This window comes from Azolla caroliniana, unplaced genomic scaffold, assembly GCF_043228905.1.
Source record: "Azolla caroliniana isolate FFs.n. ecotype wild unplaced genomic scaffold, voAzoCaro1.0.p SCAF_1, whole genome shotgun sequence".
Lineage (NCBI taxonomy): Eukaryota > Viridiplantae > Streptophyta > Polypodiopsida > Salviniales > Salviniaceae > Azolla > Azolla caroliniana.
This window is the reverse complement of record NW_028230436.1, coordinates 19,580,102-19,599,709: the sequence shown is the minus strand read 5'-3', so window position 1 is coordinate 19,599,709 and position 19,608 is coordinate 19,580,102. Positions and strand designations below refer to the sequence as shown.

General features: G+C 38.7%; 2 protein-coding genes across 2 annotated transcripts; both read right to left on the bottom strand.

Moving 5' to 3' along the window:
• Positions 1-9,524: 9,524 nt before the first annotated feature.
• LOC147869132 (uncharacterized) lies at positions 9,525-10,275 on the bottom strand. The gene is made up of 2 exons (XM_087318562.1): positions 10,009-10,275; positions 9,525-9,860 (listed from the first exon to the last, which is right to left on the bottom strand). The coding sequence occupies exons 1-2, from the start codon at positions 10,273-10,275 to the stop codon at positions 9,525-9,527; spliced, it is 603 nt and encodes a 200-aa protein (XP_087174688.1).
• Positions 10,276-15,944: 5,669 nt separating this feature from the next.
• LOC147869131 (pentatricopeptide repeat-containing protein At2g40720-like) lies at positions 15,945-18,905 on the bottom strand. The gene has a single exon (XM_087326673.1). It carries the CDS (start codon positions 18,869-18,871, stop codon positions 16,766-16,768), a length of 2,106 nt encoding a protein of 701 aa, XP_087182799.1. The 5' UTR covers positions 18,872-18,905; the 3' UTR covers positions 15,945-16,765.
• Positions 18,906-19,608: the final 703 nt, after the last annotated feature.

Genomic DNA, 19,608 nt, shown 5'->3' with positions numbered 1-19,608 from the left:
ACTACAATTGTTATCCTAATAGTATGGCCTCAACCCGCGTAACATAAGGTCGCAGGTTCATTTTTTTGGGGGGCTATATCATGACACTATCCCCCCTTTTGAATGACGAGTTTTATGAATCGTGACACTATCCCCCTTTTTGAACGACGAGTTTTACTAATCGTGTTTGACTAAGGACCTAGTTTATTTGGATACTGCTCATGGAAATCCTCAAGAAGTGCTCGATCGTTTGCCACATTCTCATCTAGTTCCCAAGTACGATCGCTTGGACTATATCCTAACCAATCCACCAATATAGTAGAGCTTATACGAACTATCTTGGAATGGAGGATGGCAGCAACTTTGTACTCATGTTATTGGTTTAGGGTTAGGGTTAATAATTATGATGATTGATGATGATTGATGATGAAGATAGAAATGGTGGGTGTGATGATGAGCATTGTGGGGTTGATGGCGATAGAGATGGCGAAGATGTTGCATTGCAGGGTGGGGGGTGGTGCCTAGAATGGCTCCACCCCCCTCCCATGGGGGTTCAACATAAGGGAGAGAGAAAGAGAAAGACACGTCAAGAGAGAGAGATTGAGAGAGAACTTCATATTCATTCATTCCCCATAAGGGGTTAAATAATACAATGGCATTATATACATAGGGGTACATGCCCCTTTAGCCATACACACTTATGACTCATTCACACCCTTTCCTATCTGTCCACACTCATGCATATACTCACACTCGTACTCATATACATTACACATTGACACAACACTATAATCTTTCACCCTCACTCATCACACTCAAATCTTTGTATGGTGACACATGGCACGCCCGTGGGACAGTGCATTGCACGTTGATCCCACATGCCTTGATCATCATCTTTATTTGGTTGACTCCCTCGATCACAAAACTTGACCTAAACATCTCCTTCGGGTAGCAAATCTTCATCGACATAAACATTCCCGTTCTGTCAGCACATGAACTTCATCATTGGTCCAAAATTATGTTGTGTGTATGTGTGTTCTTCCTTTTATTTTGTGAGTTGTTGTGAGTTGATCTCGTCCATTTCGTCCAGATTGATGAATTTTTAAAATTAGGTATTATTCCCCCAAGTTTTTAAATTTTTGTTTGGTACCCTCAAGGTTTTGAAATTTCGTTGATGCCCTTCGGTTTTGAAAATTATATTACACTCGAGTTTTTGAAATTCGATCCAGTACCCTCAGGTTTTGAAATTTGTCGCATACCCCTATTTTTCTCTTTTTCCCTCTCTTTTTATTTATTTATTTATTTATTTATATTCCTCCATTCCTCGTTTTCTTCCCGCCCTGATTTCTTCTTTATACTCTTTTTTTCTCTCCTTCCACAATTTCTTCTTCTGTCTTCATTCTTCTATCTTTCTTCTTCTTTGTCTTCCTTCTTCCTTCTTCTTCTTCCTATGTTTTCTTTCTTCGTTTAGGCTTTAGGCTTTAGGCTTCTTTCTCTTTGTCTTTGTTTCTCTCTTCGATGAAAGGGTGAATACCCCATTTTTATTGTAAACCAATTGTCTCATGGGCCAATTTTGGTCTTAGAAGACGTTAATATATCTTTCTTTCTTTCTTCTCTTGTTCTTGCGTTCTTTGTTTCCTTCTCCTTCTCCATTTCTCTTAGTTGGTGTGGCTAGGGTTTAGGTCGGTCCATTCATCTCTATTTGGTTGTCCGTCGCTCGTCGTCGTCGTCGTCATCATCCATTGTTGTCGCCCGTCATCCGGTCATCGCCACTATTGTCTCTATCTAGCCCGTCTGACCGTCGCACTTGGTATCTCATTCTTGCTTGTCCAGCCGTCCTCTGTTCAGCCATCAATTGTTTGTCCGGCCCGTCTGGTTGTGTCTTCCCAACCATGTTTCCGGACGTTGTCGTTCGGCCTTTGTCTGGTCAATACCGCTTTGTCCATCAATGTCATTGTCGCTTAGTTTCTGTCTCCGTCGTTTTTCCTTATCATTGTCATTGTTTGGCACCACCGGCACCGTCATTGTATGACTCCATCTGCGTTCAGCCCGTCTATCGCTTTCTCAGTCGCGTAGTCCATCGTTGTTCGACCATTGTCCAGTCGGCGCTCCTTCGTCACTAACCGGCCATGTCCGGTCATCATCATTGTCGTTCGTCTTTGTCCAGCCCTTTCAGCCATCTCTCCACACTCTATACGGCCCATCCGGCAACCTCTGTGCCTTCCGACCACTCTTTGCCTACTCTTCAACTGTTGTGTAGGGTTTAGGGTTGCAGTCTCCCGCCGTTGTCCAACCTCCACCATCTAGCGTTGTCCAGCTGTCCGGTCGTTTGTCATGTATTCTGGCATTGCAATCGTTTTGTTGTTTGGCCACTACCGTCATTTCACCCATCTCTGTTGCTATTTTATCCATTTTCTCTGTCTTCGTCATTGTCCATCTCTTTCATCGCCGCTCAGCCGTCGTTCGTCTTCGTTGTCTAGTAGCGGCTATCCGACCATCAGTTGTTTAGCCACCACTCTTTATCTGCTGATTTTCGTTGTCGCATCTCACACCATGCTTTCTGGCACACGCATGTTGTTGCTAACTGGCCACTCACACATACATCATGTTATTCTCGCACTCTCACATAATGTCATCATTTCCCACACTCGCGCACATACATCGTTGCCATTTCTCCCTCTACTTCATCTTCTCCTTCTCTGCGCACATCGTTGTCATTTTCCACTTCTCTTTCAAATATGTTTGGGGATGGTAGTCAGAAGAGAGGTTGCAGGTGACCTTGAGCATTGTGAAGAGATGCTTCCAAATTTTGGATATTAATTGAGGTCTGCAATGACTGATGATGGTGTCGGGAAGACCATGGTGTTAAAAAACTTCATGCATAATGATACTTGTGGTGTCTTCACTAGTGATCTCTTTAGTGCAGGGCAAGAAATGTGTCAACAAAAAGTATATCGATCAACCACTATTAAGATAGCGTTGAAGCCCTTAGAATTCAGAAGATCTATGAGAAAATCCAAAGAAATAGATTGCTACGGCTTGATTGGTGTTGAGCAAGCAAGCTCAACATGGGCTGGACCGGCTAGACAAGCAGGTAGGCCAAACCGGAATCGATCCGGTTGGCCAGGCCCACTTAGGTTGATAAGCCTAAGCTCTAGCCTGGGTTTCAAACCGAATGACGGAGCGGTTGTGGAAGCCGTCCGGAACGTCGCACGTCCCAAGTAGACCTATTTTATTAAATACATCCTACATAGGAAATTAGTGTTAGATGCTTTTTAAGAGCATTGAAGTACATGTCAGTACTTCTTAATAGCCTTGACAGAGGGGCTTGTATATATAAAGTGCAGATAAACACTATGTATGTAAGTGAGTCTTTTTTTAAATTAAAAACTTTTTGAGTCTACTCACTCAAACTCTCTCTCTCTCACCTTTAGTCTGTGTTTACCTAATTGTTATACTTCCGAATACCGATTGTGTTCTCTGTGTCTTTTGCACGTTTCCTTTTACACTTGGAATCAGTAATGGCTCCAATAAACCATACAGATGATGTCTAGGCATCTTTGCCCTGCAACATGTATCAGATGTCCGAACATAGTCTTCGACAAATCTTCACATATGGGGTCACTAGAATGATCAGGTTACTAAATCCAAGGTTTTAGTACCACCAAAATGTCTAACCGTATATGTATCATGAAAATTTTGTATGAGGGTGAAAGCATGCGAGTGGAAACACTATTATAGCTAATTAGCTACTAAAATGGTCACAGCTAATTAGCTATTTGTTTAGCTAGTCTTTTTGTGGGAAAATCATAAGGATGGTTTACGAAATTTTATGTCTTATTAGTTAAATACATGTCATTTAATTGATGAGAATACTCAAATATTTGAACTTTGGTTTCTGACGTAGTGGAACATGGGGAATAGTGCCATCATCTAAGGTCGACTTGAATGTCATCAAATTCTTGATAATCCTGAGTTCGAGTTCGAACTCCAAACAGATGGAGTACTCTAAGCATGAACGCAGATGAAGCCCCCGCAGCAGCACAAAAACTCTGAGATCGACATTGCACCTTCAGAGCTACAACACACGAGCTAGTCGATCCTCATCCAGGTATGTATCAGTTACATATTAAAAAAACTTTTTTTTTCCTAATTTAAGGATGTCTCGAAGATCGGGGTGTAGCAGTAGGTGGGTTTCTGATTGACAGAATTTCGTAGTACGGTTGATTTCTGCCTTCAGTGATGATTAGGGTTTGTGTTTCCCTTAAGTGGTTTAGGGTTTCTAATTACAAATTTCAGATTGCAAGTATCTGGTTACAAATTTCTAATTACAAATTTCTTATTACTGTCGCAATCTGTTGTAATTTTGCACCAATTCTCATGACAAATTCTGATTAGGGTTTCTGATTTTTTTAAGTGGTTGATTTCTGATACATGTTGAAAAGAACAAATTACAAATTTCAGATTACTGTCTCAAAGTGTTGTAATATTGCACCAAATTCACATTAAAAATTCTGTTTTTGCACCAATTCTGATTATTGATTTTCTATTTCAGGTGGCTCGTTCCTCCCTATCCTAGAGTGCTGAACTTCGCAAAATTTTGCGAGACAAAGGAGGACTTTCACAACATATATGGTCTGTCGCTCGAGGGTATTGACCCTACTGTTCTAACAAATAGATTGATTAGTGAAAGGCAAGGTCAAGCTCAAGCATGTACGACCGGACCTGTACGACGACTACATGATACTGCACCAGAAAGTACATCAAGAGATCCCAGTCAACAACGAGTTGTCCGTTTCATTTGCCAGAGCTTTTGCATACGAGTATTGCAAAACACCGAAGGAATCTCGTGACCCTAATATGTGCAGGGTAGCTTGGGCAATTTATGGTGAGGCATCGGTAGAAAGATGTTGGAAGATGGGGAGCTTGCAACAAAAAATGGCAAGATTTTGGAGCATGGCAGTTGACGATGCAACTGCTTACTCCCAACAAACCCGCAAGTATACGCCACACCGACACACAATGAAAGCCAATGTCGATGATACAGGTGAGACATTGATTAGCTATATGCTAAAAAATGTCCATGAAGCCTGTGAGACATTGGAGTTTTTTAAGACTAATTTAGAGAAAGCAACATTGCCTGCTGCGATGGAGAGCAAAGTCACTTTGGCAGTTACAACAATCAGAAATAAGATTCAAGTACCTATTGTTTTGCTAGTATGTAATATGTTATAAATAACTTGCACATGAAAATGTGCTACTAAGGCATTATCTGGAACAGGTTGCTCAACATGAACTTGAAATTGAGGGGTCGTTGGATCCCCAGCGGAAAATTCAACTGCAGACAGAGATCTAGGTTCTTTCAATGAACCTGGACCTTCTAGGTGTAAATACTGTCGATGATTACAATTTGGAAAAGCTACAAGTAAGTTAATGATTCTTGTTTCTTGTTGTTGTATCTTCCACATTAAGGAATAATTAATCGGTAAATTTCTCGGCTACGTAAGGAACAATACTCCCGTCAAGAACAGGTAGTTAGCTGCCTTAAGAAGCAGCTACATTTTGAAGAGGGGATGGTAAGGAGAAGACAAGAATTGGACCTGAACATTCTTGCTCCCTTACCAAATGAAGGAGAACCAGGAAACGATATATTGATTGTTCAAGCACGTTGCATCGCTTGTGGATTACGTGTAGAGGACAAATCTGCTACTCTGTTGGTTCACCTACAACCATGCCAGCACACATACCATATCATTTGTTTTAAATATGCATGTCGCATTGCTGCATTCTGTTTGGGGGATTGTAGTATAGCTCTCCTAGATGAGTGGAGAAAACACACAAGTAAAATTGTTGCTTGTGACCATAGTGTAACTAATTAGTTCCATTATTGCGAATTAGGTAAGCTGTATAAAGTGTGGAAACTATTTAGCTATTATGGTTGTAGTGTAGCAGCTAATTACCTAACATGTAGTTAATTAGCTAAGTGGTAGCTAATTAGCTACTACCATACTTTAGCTGAGTAGCTAATTAGCTACCACTTAGCTAATTAGCTGCTATCATAGTTTACTACAATAGCTAATTAGCTACTGCCATACTTCAGCTGAGTAGCTAATTAGCTAAGTGGAAGCTAATTAGCTACTACCATAGTTTAGTGCAGTAGCTAATTAGCTACTACCATAGTTTAGTACAGTAGCTAATTAGCTAACTGGTAGCTAATTAGCTACTACCATAGTTTAGTACAATAGCTAATTAGCTAATTGGTAGCTAATTAGCTACTACCATAGTTTAGTACAATCGTTAATTAGCTAAGTGGTAGCTAATTAGCTACTACCATAGTTTAGTGCAATAGCTAATTAGGTAAGTGGTAGCTAATTAGCTACTATCATAGTTTAGTGTAGTAGCTAATTAGCTACCACTTCGCTAATTAGCTACTACCATAGTTTAATACAATAGCTAATTAGCTACTACCATAGTTTTGTACAATAGCTAATTAGCTAAGTGGTAGATAATTAGCTACTACCATTGTTTAGTACAGTAGCTAATTAGCTACCAGTTAGCTAATTAGCTACTACCATACTTTAGCAAAGTAACTAATTATGTAAGTGGTAGTTATTTAGCTACTACCATAGTTTAGTACATTAGCTAATTAGTTACTACCATAGTTTAGTATAGTAGCTAATTAGCTGAGTGGTAGCTAATTAGTGACTACCATAGTTTAGTACAATAGCTAATTAGCTGAGAGGTAGCTAATTAGCGACTACCATAGTTTAGTACAGTAGCTAATTAGCAAAGTGGTAGCTAATTAGGGACTACCATAGTTTAGTACAATAGCTAATTAGCTAAGTGGTAGCTAATTAGGTACTACCATAGTTTAGTACAATAGCTAATTAGCTAAGTGGTAGCTAATTAGGGACTACCATACTTTAGTTGAGTAGCTAATTAGCAAAGTGGTAGCTAATTAGCTACTACCATAGTTTCGTATAGTAGCTAATTAGCTACTATCAAACTTTAGTTGAGTAGCTAATTAGCTAAGTGGTAGCTAATTAGCTACTATCAAACTTTAGTTGAGTAGCTAATTAGCTACTACCATAGTTTAATACATTAGCTAAGTGGTAGCTAATTAGCTACTACCATAGTTTAGTACAGTAGCTAAGTGGTAGCTAATTAGCTAATACCATACTCCGCTAATTAGCTATTTTGATATACTTAGGGAGCTAATTAGCTATTACTGGTAGCTAGTTAGCTATGGGCATATTCTGAGGTAGGTAATTAGCTATTCGGTTATGGTCATATTCAAGGGTAACTAATAAGCTAACTAACTAAGCTCAAAAGTCAAAACAAATGTTGAGATAAATGTAAGTACCTGAGGTACATCAAGAAGATGAATGGGATGCTCCTCGTATTGACTCCTTCCAACACGTTTCCTGCATAAATCCTTCTTATTGGGTGAAACCCTACTCTCATTAGTCCAAAATATTGTGATTATATCCTTGATTTCTGATGTTATGGGTGTCGTTGGCTTACATCTTGTTGTTAGCTTTAGCAGACTGGTTCCTTCACCCGAGGAAACTATTCGGCTCAATGTATTGTACACACTTTTTCTACTAACACCAATTACCTTAGATTAGATAGCACACTGATAATATCGTCAACATCACTATTAAGTAACATCATTAGACTAGACCTTTTTAAGACAAGATCATCTTCTGACCTGCTCATGGATATGAAACTATTACGGAGATTATTTACTAGTACAGATGTTATGTTTCCATTAAGACCATCACAATCAACTAAGTCCTTTATCGATGGATCATTCAATATTCCATAAAGTATTACCTTCTTGTCTTCATTGTTGATGTGCTTGGTTTGAACATTGAAATTGTCTACAACCTTTCTCTCTATGATAGTAGTCTCATTACTTCCATTCTCAGTGATATTTAGACCTATATCCCAACCAATACTATCTTTACCTTTAGTGAGTGTGGCTTTCATATCCTTCAACAATTGACGATGTTTTCTTTTTTTTTCTGCCCAATACTTTCGTATCACTTGTTGTGTCCTGATAGCATCATCCCTATCCTGATGATCATTGAGGGGTAATTCTAAACACCCTCCTTCCCCTTCCATTTGGCTTGACGGGTTTAAACCCTAATTTTCCCGAAAAAAAGACACGTATTAAAGATGGCTATGGGCAACAACTATACACAAAAATATTCCGCAATACACAAGATTATATAGAACAATACACAAGATAATCAATAGACAGAATAGTTATTCAAATCCAAGACTAAACAATGGCGGTAATCTAGGGCCGAATAGTGGCGGCAACTGAGTGTAGAATGGCGGTAGTGGAGGAGTGAACTCCGTTTGATCGAACAGTTTTGACGATCCAGGACCGAACAATGGCGGCAACTGAGTGTAGAAGGATGGCAATGGAGGAGTGAATTCTGTCGGATCGAATAGTGGCAAATGGTGCTTGGAACGCACAATGACAACAACTGAGAGTAGAATGGCAGTAGTGGAGAAGGAGTGAACTCCTTCGGATCGAAAAGTGGCAGCAATACACCACCGAACAGTAGCGGCAACTAAGTGTAGAATGATGGCAATGGATGAGTGAACTCCGTCAAATCAAACTATGGCAGATGATGCTTAGAATGCACAGTGACGACAATTGAGAGTACAATGGCGGAAATGGAGAAGTAGTGAACTCCCTCAGATCGAAAAGTGGCAACAATACACGATCGAACAGTAGCGGCAACTAAGTGTAGAATGATCGCAATGGATGACTAAACTCTGTCAAATCGAAAAGTGCCAGCAATCCAGGACCGGTCACCGAATAGTAGCGGCAACTGAGTGTAGAATGATGGCAATGGAGGAGTGAACTTCGTCAGATCGAACAGTGGTAGATGATGCTTGGAACGCACAGTGATGGCAACTGAGAGTAGAATGGTGGCAGTGGAGAAGGAGTTAACTCCGTCAGATCGAAAAGTGGCAGCAATATACGACCTTCACAGTAGCGGCAACTGAGTGTACAATGGCGGCAATGGAGGAGTGAACTCCGTCAAATCAAACAGTGGCAGATGATACTTGGACCACTCAGTGTCGGTAACTGAGTGTAGAATGGCGGCTATGGAGGAGTGGACTCAATAGGGTTTAGCAACAGTGGTAGTAATCTAAGCCAGAATACTCAACCAAAGATGGCCCACGTGATGTGGCAAAGGATCATGCATAATGGACCTAGGAATTCAATATATAATTTATGGTGCACATATCAATTTATGTTGCACGTTTATGTTGCACATTTATGGTGCTCATTTATATAATTAAAACTCTCTACTATTTTCAATGGTAGCTTTTTGCATAGCTAATTTATTAATGGTAGCTTTTTGCAAAAATGACTATTTATCAATGGTAGCTTTTTGCATAGCTAAGTAGCTATGTCAAGGACATAGCTAATTGTTTCCACTCGCATGTTTTCACCCATGACTCGAAGATGAGATGAACCATTGGGAACATACAAAAGATTTTTAAAGAAGAGTAATCCATCATGCCATTGAATTATCAATAATCCGTATATGATTGTTGTGACCACAGACATTATACTCGATGGGATCAATCTGATCTAAGATATCTTTAGCAAAGACATCTGACTTTAGACCTTGACGTATTGTATGAATAATGCCGGAATCCAATGGAGTATCAAAAACCGAAGTTGTTTGAAGCCATGTAGGACCCAAGATTACCTGCTTTTGATTATCGAAGGTTGGATCACCAAGACGAGATGCTAGATACGAGCATCGTGATAATGCATCTGCCTTCCCTTCTTGCTTGCTTGGACAAAATGTAATCTTGAAGTCGAAATGAGTGAGAAATTGGGCCCACTGAGTTTGTCATCTATTTAATACATGACCATTCTGTAAATTGGCGAGGTTCTTGTGATCACTGAATACATTGATTTGATGAGGAGATCCTTCTAGAAAATGTCTCCATTGTGCAAAGGAATCCACTATCAATTATAATTCCATGTACCTCATAGTTGATTTCAGCAATATCAAATTTACAAGAATGGAAAGCCACGACATGTAGCTTCTCACCGTCGCCTTGTTGTGACAAAATACTACCAAGTGCGAAATCCGACGTGTCTGCTTCAATAATAAATAGTTTTTGCAGATCAACATGAGCTGGAATAGGAGCCGATGTAAATGCTTTTTTGAGATCCACAAAATCAGTATCCTCGTCATTAGCCCAAACAAATGATTTCCCCTTCTTTGTGAGTTGTGTGAGAACATACGACATTGTATATGCTCTAACTCCCAAAATTATATTACTAATCAAAACAGACTAATATTGATACACTGCTCTCAATCCCTTTTTATAGGCGACACTAATTGTCCCTTTCAAGATAGTACACTTGCCTTTTCAGCAAGAACCTAGAGTTACATTAATTGTCCTATTTTTAACTTTTCTATTTTCTACTTAGCAAAAATATAATATCGACTACTATTTTTTCACATTCGTCCGACTCCAACTCCAACTCCTCTTGTCCAACTCCGACTCCTTGTATCGACCTTTACACTTCGGCTAGCTGATCAGCTAATAGTCTGCACCAATTCCAAGGCAACTTTCCTCCTCATCAAAGGCCTAGGGTGAAAGGCAACCCTGTTCTGCCTATCGGCCATGCAATCAACACATTTCTCTAGATGCACCTTTTTCACCTCCGGTAGGAGTTCTTTTCCAACAAGCATCTTCATTCCTCTTTGGCTCATATGGCCTAGCCTCTAGTGCCATAGCTCACTAGCTATGTCAACCATTACATTTGCCTCACCTTGGCACAATCATGCATGCATTACATATAATGTATCTTGCTTTCAGGCTCGATCCACAATCAGGTTTCCCTTGTAGAATTTCCACGTGTCATTTTGAAAACCACCATTGAGCCTTAATTATCCATTCGTCCAGCCGATATCATATTCGATATGATATTAGGAACATGGGATACATTTTTTACCATAGTGAAGAATTGTCCCCCTTTGTCCTTTCTGTAAAGCCAACAGTTCTTCTGGAAGTGCCCTGGTTTCCCACAATAGAAACACATGAGCCTTCCCTTCGACTTCAACCTAGATCTGGACATGTTTTCATTTTGGGGGCCTCTCTGCTTGCCCCTCCCTCTACTAGGGTCACTTTCTATGACTAAGGCCTTATGGTTAGAGTTGGATTCTTTATCCTTTCGTCGAGCTTCCTCATTTAGCAAGCTCGACTTCAGCATGTTTAGGGTCGGTTGTTTCCCCTGCGGTGCTGAGTTACCCAAAGTCACCACAAACATCTCCTAGCTATCTAGAAGAGAGCCTCGCAACAGCAAGGCGAATACCTCATCAGCTAGAGGTACTTCTAGAGAGGTGGTTTGATTAATAAGCCCTTGAAAGGCATTCATGTGCTCAGCTATGCTTGAGCCATCTTGATATCTCAATCTCACTATCTTCTTAAAGACTAAGACTCTATTTAAAAAAACAATTGTCTCAAACATGCTCCCTATTTTCTTCCACAAGTCATTTCCTTGTGTCTCATCGTTGATGTTGTTATATAGACTCATGTCTATAAAACATCTAATATATGTTGTTGTCTTTAGACGCATGACTTCCCAAGTCGATGCATCAATCTTGTCAAGTTTGTCCTTGCCATATTGTACCGGCAACCACAGATCCTTGCCTACCACATATCTTTCATCTTCGACTTCCAAACTGAATAGTTTGGGCCGGTAAGCTTGAACATCCCACAAAGGGATTTGTCCATATTCCTATGCTCTGATACCAGTTTATCGTGAATATGGGGTCGGCTACGACCGGCAAGCAAACACAAATAAAAGCAACAAGAAATAGAAATAACAATGATAGAGACACAGAGTTTTAACGTGGAAAGCCTAAATGGTAAAAAACCATGAGAGCCCATAGACTCTAAATAGAAATACACTCACTATATGAGAGTGTGTACAACAAGAACTCAAAGGCCACAACGTTGGTCTGATCTTCATCACAATATAAGGATATACATAGAAAGCAAGAGAAAAATAGAGAGAAAACTCCAACGCTTGGTTTGTGCTGAGTCATCGATCTTAATAGATTAGATTCACAAGTCAACTGTTACACTAGCTTGACCTCCGTAGCACACATAGTTCACTGCACTTATATCTTCACTCACACACTTCACTACTATAATTTTATCTTATTTGTATTTCTTTGTTAATCACGATATTCACACCTATTGCCCTAGCTCTCTCTATCTATCTATATATATATATTTTTTATTTACTTATTTATTTATTTATTTATTTATTTATTTATTTATTTATTTATTTATTTATTTATTTATTTATTTATTTATTTATTTATTTATTTATTTATTTATTTATTTATTTATTTATTTATTTATTTATTTATTTATTTATTTATTTATTTATTTATTTATTTATTTATTTATTTATTTATTTATTTACAAATATATCCCTAAATCGTCTTCAGTCGTATCACCTCTGTGTTGCCCAGAGAAGTAGAGCCGAAGTATTGTAGATTCGGAAGACAGTTCGGAAAGAGTGTGAATATGTATACCGAATAATTAGGATAATTAGGAATATTAGTAGATACGAAGATATATTATGTTAAGGGGTCTTAGATCCAGAACGATGTACCAATCTGGATGGACACCATTTGGTATCAGAACCGGCTACCTATATAAGGAGTCCGGATTGTATTGTTCGGGGGCACAAGTAATATAATATAATTGGAAGATTTGGGTACTTGCCATCTTGTGTACTAAATTGTTCTATCTTACGCGTGTATGAATGTTTGTTGTTGACTTGTATATGCTATCCAGATTGACAATACGTGGATTATTACCATACCTCCGATCACATTGTATTTTGGTATATAATACCTATGTGTTTGTGACTAAGATCTAGTACAAAATAAACACAATTTGACGACCACAAGGTTCTGCAAGAAGCAGTGAATGACAGAGGATGGATGTCGTCTAGACAAACCAACGACCTAGTAACCGAATGGGATAAGAGACTAGAAAACTGATTGTGGAAACAACAAGCATACCAAAAAGCAGTAGAGGAGATTCGACAGGACCAGTCATTTCCCAGAGTGCTTCGGAGGGTAGTGGAAGTGTAAGGAGTAGTACTAGAGACTAAGAGGATTAATACTAGAGAGAGAGAGAGAGAGAGTACTATCAGAATTAGTACGAGATGTAGAGAGAAGGGAGACAGACAATGAGAGAATCAAAAGAGAGAGAGAAGGAGAGAGAGGGGTGTGTGTGTGTGTGTGTGTGTGTGTGTGTGTGTGTGTGTGTGTGGAAGAGAAACGTATGATAATAGAGAGTATATTATATGGAAAGAGTACAAGGATAGCTAAGATGCTTAATGAGTGGCGTTGAACCAAATTGGTTCTAAATAATGTCATGTGCCTCTATTTATAGTGAGGAGTACGTGTGGGTTAATTCTAAAAGGAACGAGGGTATGAATTGTAATATTCAATTCCATGATGTGTCATAACTATTAAATGTGTTATTACTTGACCACATCAAATAAAGAAGTCTAATGTGAATACACTAGAGTCTAGGGTTTCTACCTATATAAGGGGCTAGCTACCTTCTTTTCAGGAGAGGCTTGACTTAGTTTGAGACTATGATAGTGTGGCTATGTCTCTTGTTAGGTACGCATGTGTATTCCTCGTAGAACCCCAAGGTATCACTCATATCAACCCTCAATGGTATGGGACATCGAGGAGGTATCGATCCGTCTCATGTCGTTGTTAGGGGGTGGTCGGGTGGTTTAGTACCCCTCTTTCCTTGTTTTGGTCTATAATTCCTTATGTCTTGCTTGATTAATGAGTTAGACTCTAATAAAAGTCTAGCATGAATGGGGGATGTAAAAGAGTGACATTTGAGATTGATTACATGTTGATGCACCAATGTTGCAATAGGCTAGAAGAGCCATGGCTTTCATTCAAACAAAGTTTGCACATATTATACATTGAGACAACAATCAACACACAATCAATGGACTTAAACTCACACAATCAATGAAATTAAATTGAAATTCAACTTAGAATTGTGAAAATAATATAACCCGATGAACTGTCTACCTCAAATTCTAGTAGCCAATTTATGAATGTTTATGATTTGAAGTATCTTGGTACAGGAAACCATCAAACCACCAATGGAATAAATGTGTAGGTTTCTGCAATGCGTATGCAATTTGCACGAACAGTTGTACAATGAAGATCACCCCAATTGTTAAAATAGCACACATAATAATACAAGGGTGTAGACTATTATGAAGTTAGTTTTTGTTTGAAAGAAAAGCCTCTTGCAAATATGTTGGATGCTACGATGTCTAAGAATAAAGCACGATATAAAAGGGCCAAGTATTAAAAGAGGAAGGAGCTTGAAGGGATATAAATTAGATGCATTTTTCAAAAGTAGAAAAAAGCATAAAAAAGCAAGACGTGGATATAAAGATTTAGGTAGAAAAGAAAGCTCATGACTTCTTCATCGGATATCCAAATTTCAAAAGAAAGATAAATAAATAAGCTAACAATGAGAGCTTTTCAAAAATATCTTGTATGACAAATTTGGGATTATAAAGCAGAAATAATGATTGTCATGAAGACATACATTTTGGCCTTACAAGGATTCGAGCCCAAGACATCTTGGCCTATATGTTAGACCTTTAACCATTATAATAACATATATGATGTATAATTATAATAAATGTATTATTAGTTATTATAGATATTTAGAGTATTCTAGAACATTCTAAAGTATTCCATAACATTCTAGAGTATTCTAGAACATTCTAGGATATTCCATGATTATATTAAATATCATAAATATCTAAAATATTCTAGAACATTCTAGAATACTCCATAAGGACCTATAAATAGGTGTCTATTCATTCATCACAACTCATTTGGTTGAACACCAGTTTGTAGCCTCTTAGCCTACTCTTTGTAATTCTTGCTCTCTTATAATATAAACTCTCTTTCCATTTCGAGTGTTCTCTCTCTCTCTCTCTCTCTCTCTCTCTCTCTCTCTCTCTATACCTTCTATTGTCATCTTATCTTTCTCTCTCCTATTCTCAAGTCTCGACAATGATATAAAAAAAGCACATCACATAGACTCAAGTAAATTTTTACAAAAAAGAAACAAAAATAACACAACCAAAAACCTATAAATAGGAGGGTAATCGTACCCAAAAGAGGGAGGAAGAATAAGAAAGTTAGAAGAAGTGCGAAAAGGCTTAGTAGAAGAAAGAGAGAAGAAGGAAAGACGATTATGAATTAGAGTCATTGAGATTAAAGTAGTTCTTTGATATTGTGATTATTTTTAGAGTCTAAGAAGATTGTATTGTTTTCATAATAGTATATTGAAGTATTCTTTTCTCTTCTCTATATTCTCAATATCTCTCTTTATCATTTACCAACATCCTTGACAATTTGGTTTTTTTTTGAAAGAATGATAAACGAGCTCTGAGCCACAATGACCATTACAAGTTTCGAGAATCAAGTTGGCATATGGTTATAGAGATTGGTCAATTCCAAAATCAATATATTTGGATTTAGTATTGGATAAATATAGAGAAGAGTTTCAGAGGATTTAGTGTTCCAACAAAAGTGGTACATTCACAAAATGGTTTCAAAGAAAATATCTCAATTTTATTAATGATCTAGAGCATATTTATCATATATTTGAGGTTCATGTATATCAAGGATACTTTGATACATACATGACATCTAAGATTTATTACATGTTGATGCACCAATGTCACAAATGGCTACAGGGCCATAGTTCTCATTCAAACAAATTTTGCACATATTATTCATCGAAACAACATTGACATGTGAGGTTTGATAATAAATGAATAGACTATACACACCATGTAACATGCTACAAAGACTATACACACCATGTAACGTGCTACAAAAACTATACACACCATGGTATACTCCTGTTAAGGATAAATTTTTCAGACATCTACAAAGTTTTGAGAAGTTCAATCAACTTCTAGCAAAATAATCAGTTCAGCAACCATTTGCAAAGTTTGTCTGCCCTAACGATTTTCATGGTTCTCTTCGGCAGTCCAGTCTAGGACTTATAACCAACAACATAAAAAGGATATAGTTGTCATAATTATGATAATGCACACACTTTCCCATGATTTATCAAGAATTTAATGTCACATATCCTATGAGATCACTGCCTATAGGAATTTTCAGACTTCCTTTTATTCCAAAACATGCATCTTCATGGTGGCAAGCTCGCACTATACCTGAAGGTTTCTAGCGCATACACACACATCCATGCCATTTCCAACTTAAAGTAGGCACAAAATAATGTACTGTATGCATTATCAAGTTGTTCAAGTATTGTTATTACACTGCACAATGTTTTACGTCTTGGAATTTGAGCTTTAATATGACAATCCCTCCGCATTGCGTCTTTGAAGCACACAGTTTGTTCTAATGTAAATTTCACTGAAGGTGTGATGTTTGTTCCAAGCAATGCATTGTCAAGTTCTTGAAGTGTTGTTACCATATTGCGCAATGCAAATCTTGGAATTCAAGCCTTGGCATTGCATCTTCCAAGCACACAAAGTTTTCTTCACTGCAAAATTCAAATGCACAGCGTCCGGTCTTGTTTGAGGATCCTCTCATTATAACTGAACCTTTAATTTTGGATTGGCCCTAATTGAAATATCTCATCCTCACATTGTAATGAAAGAATCCCTTTACTTATATACCATATATCTTTGCTTGGGGAATGGTAGCAAAATATTTCCCTTAGTATCAAGCCTCACACACTCTCCTTGCTCCTTGCAAGGAGCATACTTCAATTTCATTGCTTCTATCTTTTCAGCATCCTTTTGCAAGCCTGCTGCACCAAAAATATTTGACATTAAAACATATGCCGCTGAACAACTATCATCTAATTGCATTGTTTGACTAAAAACCAATCTTCCAAGCTTCACATTTCCCCATTTTTTACAGGCACCCAATAATGCAAGCCAAACCGCAGAATCATCAGAAGAAGGCATGACCTTAATTATCGCCATCGCCTTATCAAAGTTGCCAACGCATCCAAACACTGACACCATGCAAGTATGATGCTCTAGGTTTGGTATAACACCATATTTTTTGGTCATGTCGTTGAAAAGTGTCTGGGCCTCAGCTAATAGCCCAGAGTGTGTACATGCACTTAGAACTGACAAGAATGTGACGTCATTGGGAGGGAGCCCATGACTTTGCATCTCTTGGAAACAAGTTAGTGCTGCATGACCCTCCCCTTGTTGGGCATATCCTGCAATCAATGCATTCCAAGACACTATATCTCGAAGAGAAAGTTGTTCCAGTACTTGCTTTGCTTTTGTAAGCATTCCGAACTTGGCATACATATCTACCAAGGCATTCCCTAAGCCAATATCCTTCTCCAAAAGACCTCTGGTCACAATGACTTCATGAATAAGTTTTCCTTTGCTTATAGCCCATGTGCTTCCACATGCCTTCAAGACACCCACAAAGGTAATGGCATCAGGATAAAAGCCCTTTTCCTGCATCTTATCAAAGGTTTCAAGAGCTTCATGGCCTCGGTCTTGTTGCGCATAGCCAGAAATTAATGCTGACCATGAGACTACATTGTGAATTGGAAGACCATCAAGGACATTTTGCGCTTCAGAAAGTGCATTGCATTTGGCATACATATCCACCAAAGCATTGCCAAGCACAACATCTTTCTTTAGTAAACCCCTATACATAACCTCGGCATGCATCTCTTTTCCCTTTTCTACATCCTCAGTGCCTGCACATGCATTTAACACCGACGTAAATGTGACTGCATCTGGAGAGAGGCCCTCATTTTGCATCTGTTCAAAACATTTTAATGCTTCATCACCTTTCTGTTGTTGAGCATACCCAGCAATAAGTGAAGACCAAGACACTACATCATGAATAGGAAGCTCCTTAAGCACTTCTTTTGCTCTTTCAAGTGCGCCACATTTAGCATACATATCCACTAAAGCATTTCCAAGCACCATATCTGTCTTGAGGAAGCCCCTAGTCACAATCTCATCATGTATTTGTTTGCCCTTGGCTATAGTCCCAGTGATGCTACAAGCTTTTAGGAGAGAAGTGAAAGTAACAACATCAGCAAGGAGACCCTCACTTTGCATCCACTCAAAACAATTTAATGCTGTGTGCCCTTGCCCTTGTTCGGTATATCCAGCAATCAATGCCGACCACGTCACCGTATTCCGAATTGGGAGCTCTTTGAGAACTTGATGTGCTTTTATAAGCATTCCACATTTGGCATACATGTCGACCAAAGCATTTCCAAGCATGATATCCTTATGAAGCCATCCCATAGAAACAACATCTTTGTGAGTCCTTTCACCCTTATCAATATCTCCTACACAAGCACAAGCCTTCAAAATACAAGTTGAAGTGACTACATTTGGGGAGAGACCTTCACTTTGCATGCATTCAAAGCAATTCAGTGCTTCATATCCCCGGCCTTGTTGGACATACCCACCAATGAGGGCATTCCAACAGGCCAAGTTTCGGATCGGAAGCTCTTCAAGCACTTGTTGTGCTTTCAAAAGCAGACCACATTTAGCATACATATTAATCAACGCACTTGCTAGGTAAGGATTCTTTGAAAGTAAACCTTTTTTTAGTATATCCTCATGTAAACTTCTGCCTTTATTAAGATCCTTCGTCTTTGCGCAAACCTTGAGTAAGCATAGCAAGATTGTAATTTCTTCATCTTTCTTTCCAGAAGTTGGTAGCAGAGAGCCTGCTTGTCTCTTCATAGAGAATTTTGTTGCTGATAAATCATCCATAAACCATAGGATGATGCCAGCAGAGCACCTCAAAAGGGACTTTGAGTTCTAGGCATTTGATATTTCTTCTACTACTGACTTCAGTTGGAAGTGACATTTTTCTCAGAGTATGTGTATTGGAGGCAAGGGTGAAAGAAAGATATATGTACATATGTATATTATTAACGTCTTTTCAACTCACCAAAATGGGCCTATAAGACGGTTTAGCTAAAACGGCTTAGTGGCTTAACGGCTCCGCTCGTCTTGGCTTGAGCCTTGCCAAACTGGCTCAAACCGTTTAAGTCATTTATGTGATTTAAGAATTAGGGTTTAGAAAGTTAGAAGTTAGAACTTGAAAGTTTGACAGAGAGACTAACAGGAAGCCATAGGCACCGGACTGTTGAGTGATGAGAGAGGGAGGGACAATTAGAACTTGGAAGTTGACAGAGAGACTAACAAGAAGCCATAGGCAACAGACTGTTGAGTGACGAGAGAGGTAGAGGGAGCTTGCATAGTGGACGATCAAAGGACCTCCTTCTTGTTATATACATTCTTTGGAGAAGGATTGGATCACCAAGAGTTATAGGTCACCATAGCCTCAGGGCTCGTGGTTTGGGTGGTGGGAGGCAAGGGATTCGTGGATGTCAACCGATCAATCATAGTAGTCTACGAAGAGGGAGTTGTGGAGGTGGGACTTGGAGTTGAATTTGGACTCACTGGTGGTAAGGCCGAGGGGGTGGGAGTTATGAGGAGGAGAA

Bases quoted from the DNA above. Each gene is read 5' to 3' on its own strand.
- LOC147869132 (XM_087318562.1), bottom strand. From the start codon at position 10,275: ATGTCGTATGTTCTCACACAACTCACAAAGAAGGGGAAATCATTTGTT. The intron at 9,861-10,008 runs GTACATGGAATT...TGACAAACTCAG, and splicing joins TTGCTGAAATCAACTATGAG to TGGGCCCAATTTCTCACTCA.
- LOC147869131 (XM_087326673.1), bottom strand. From the start codon at position 18,871: ATGGATGATTTATCAGCAACAAAATTCTCTATGAAGAGACAAGCAGGC.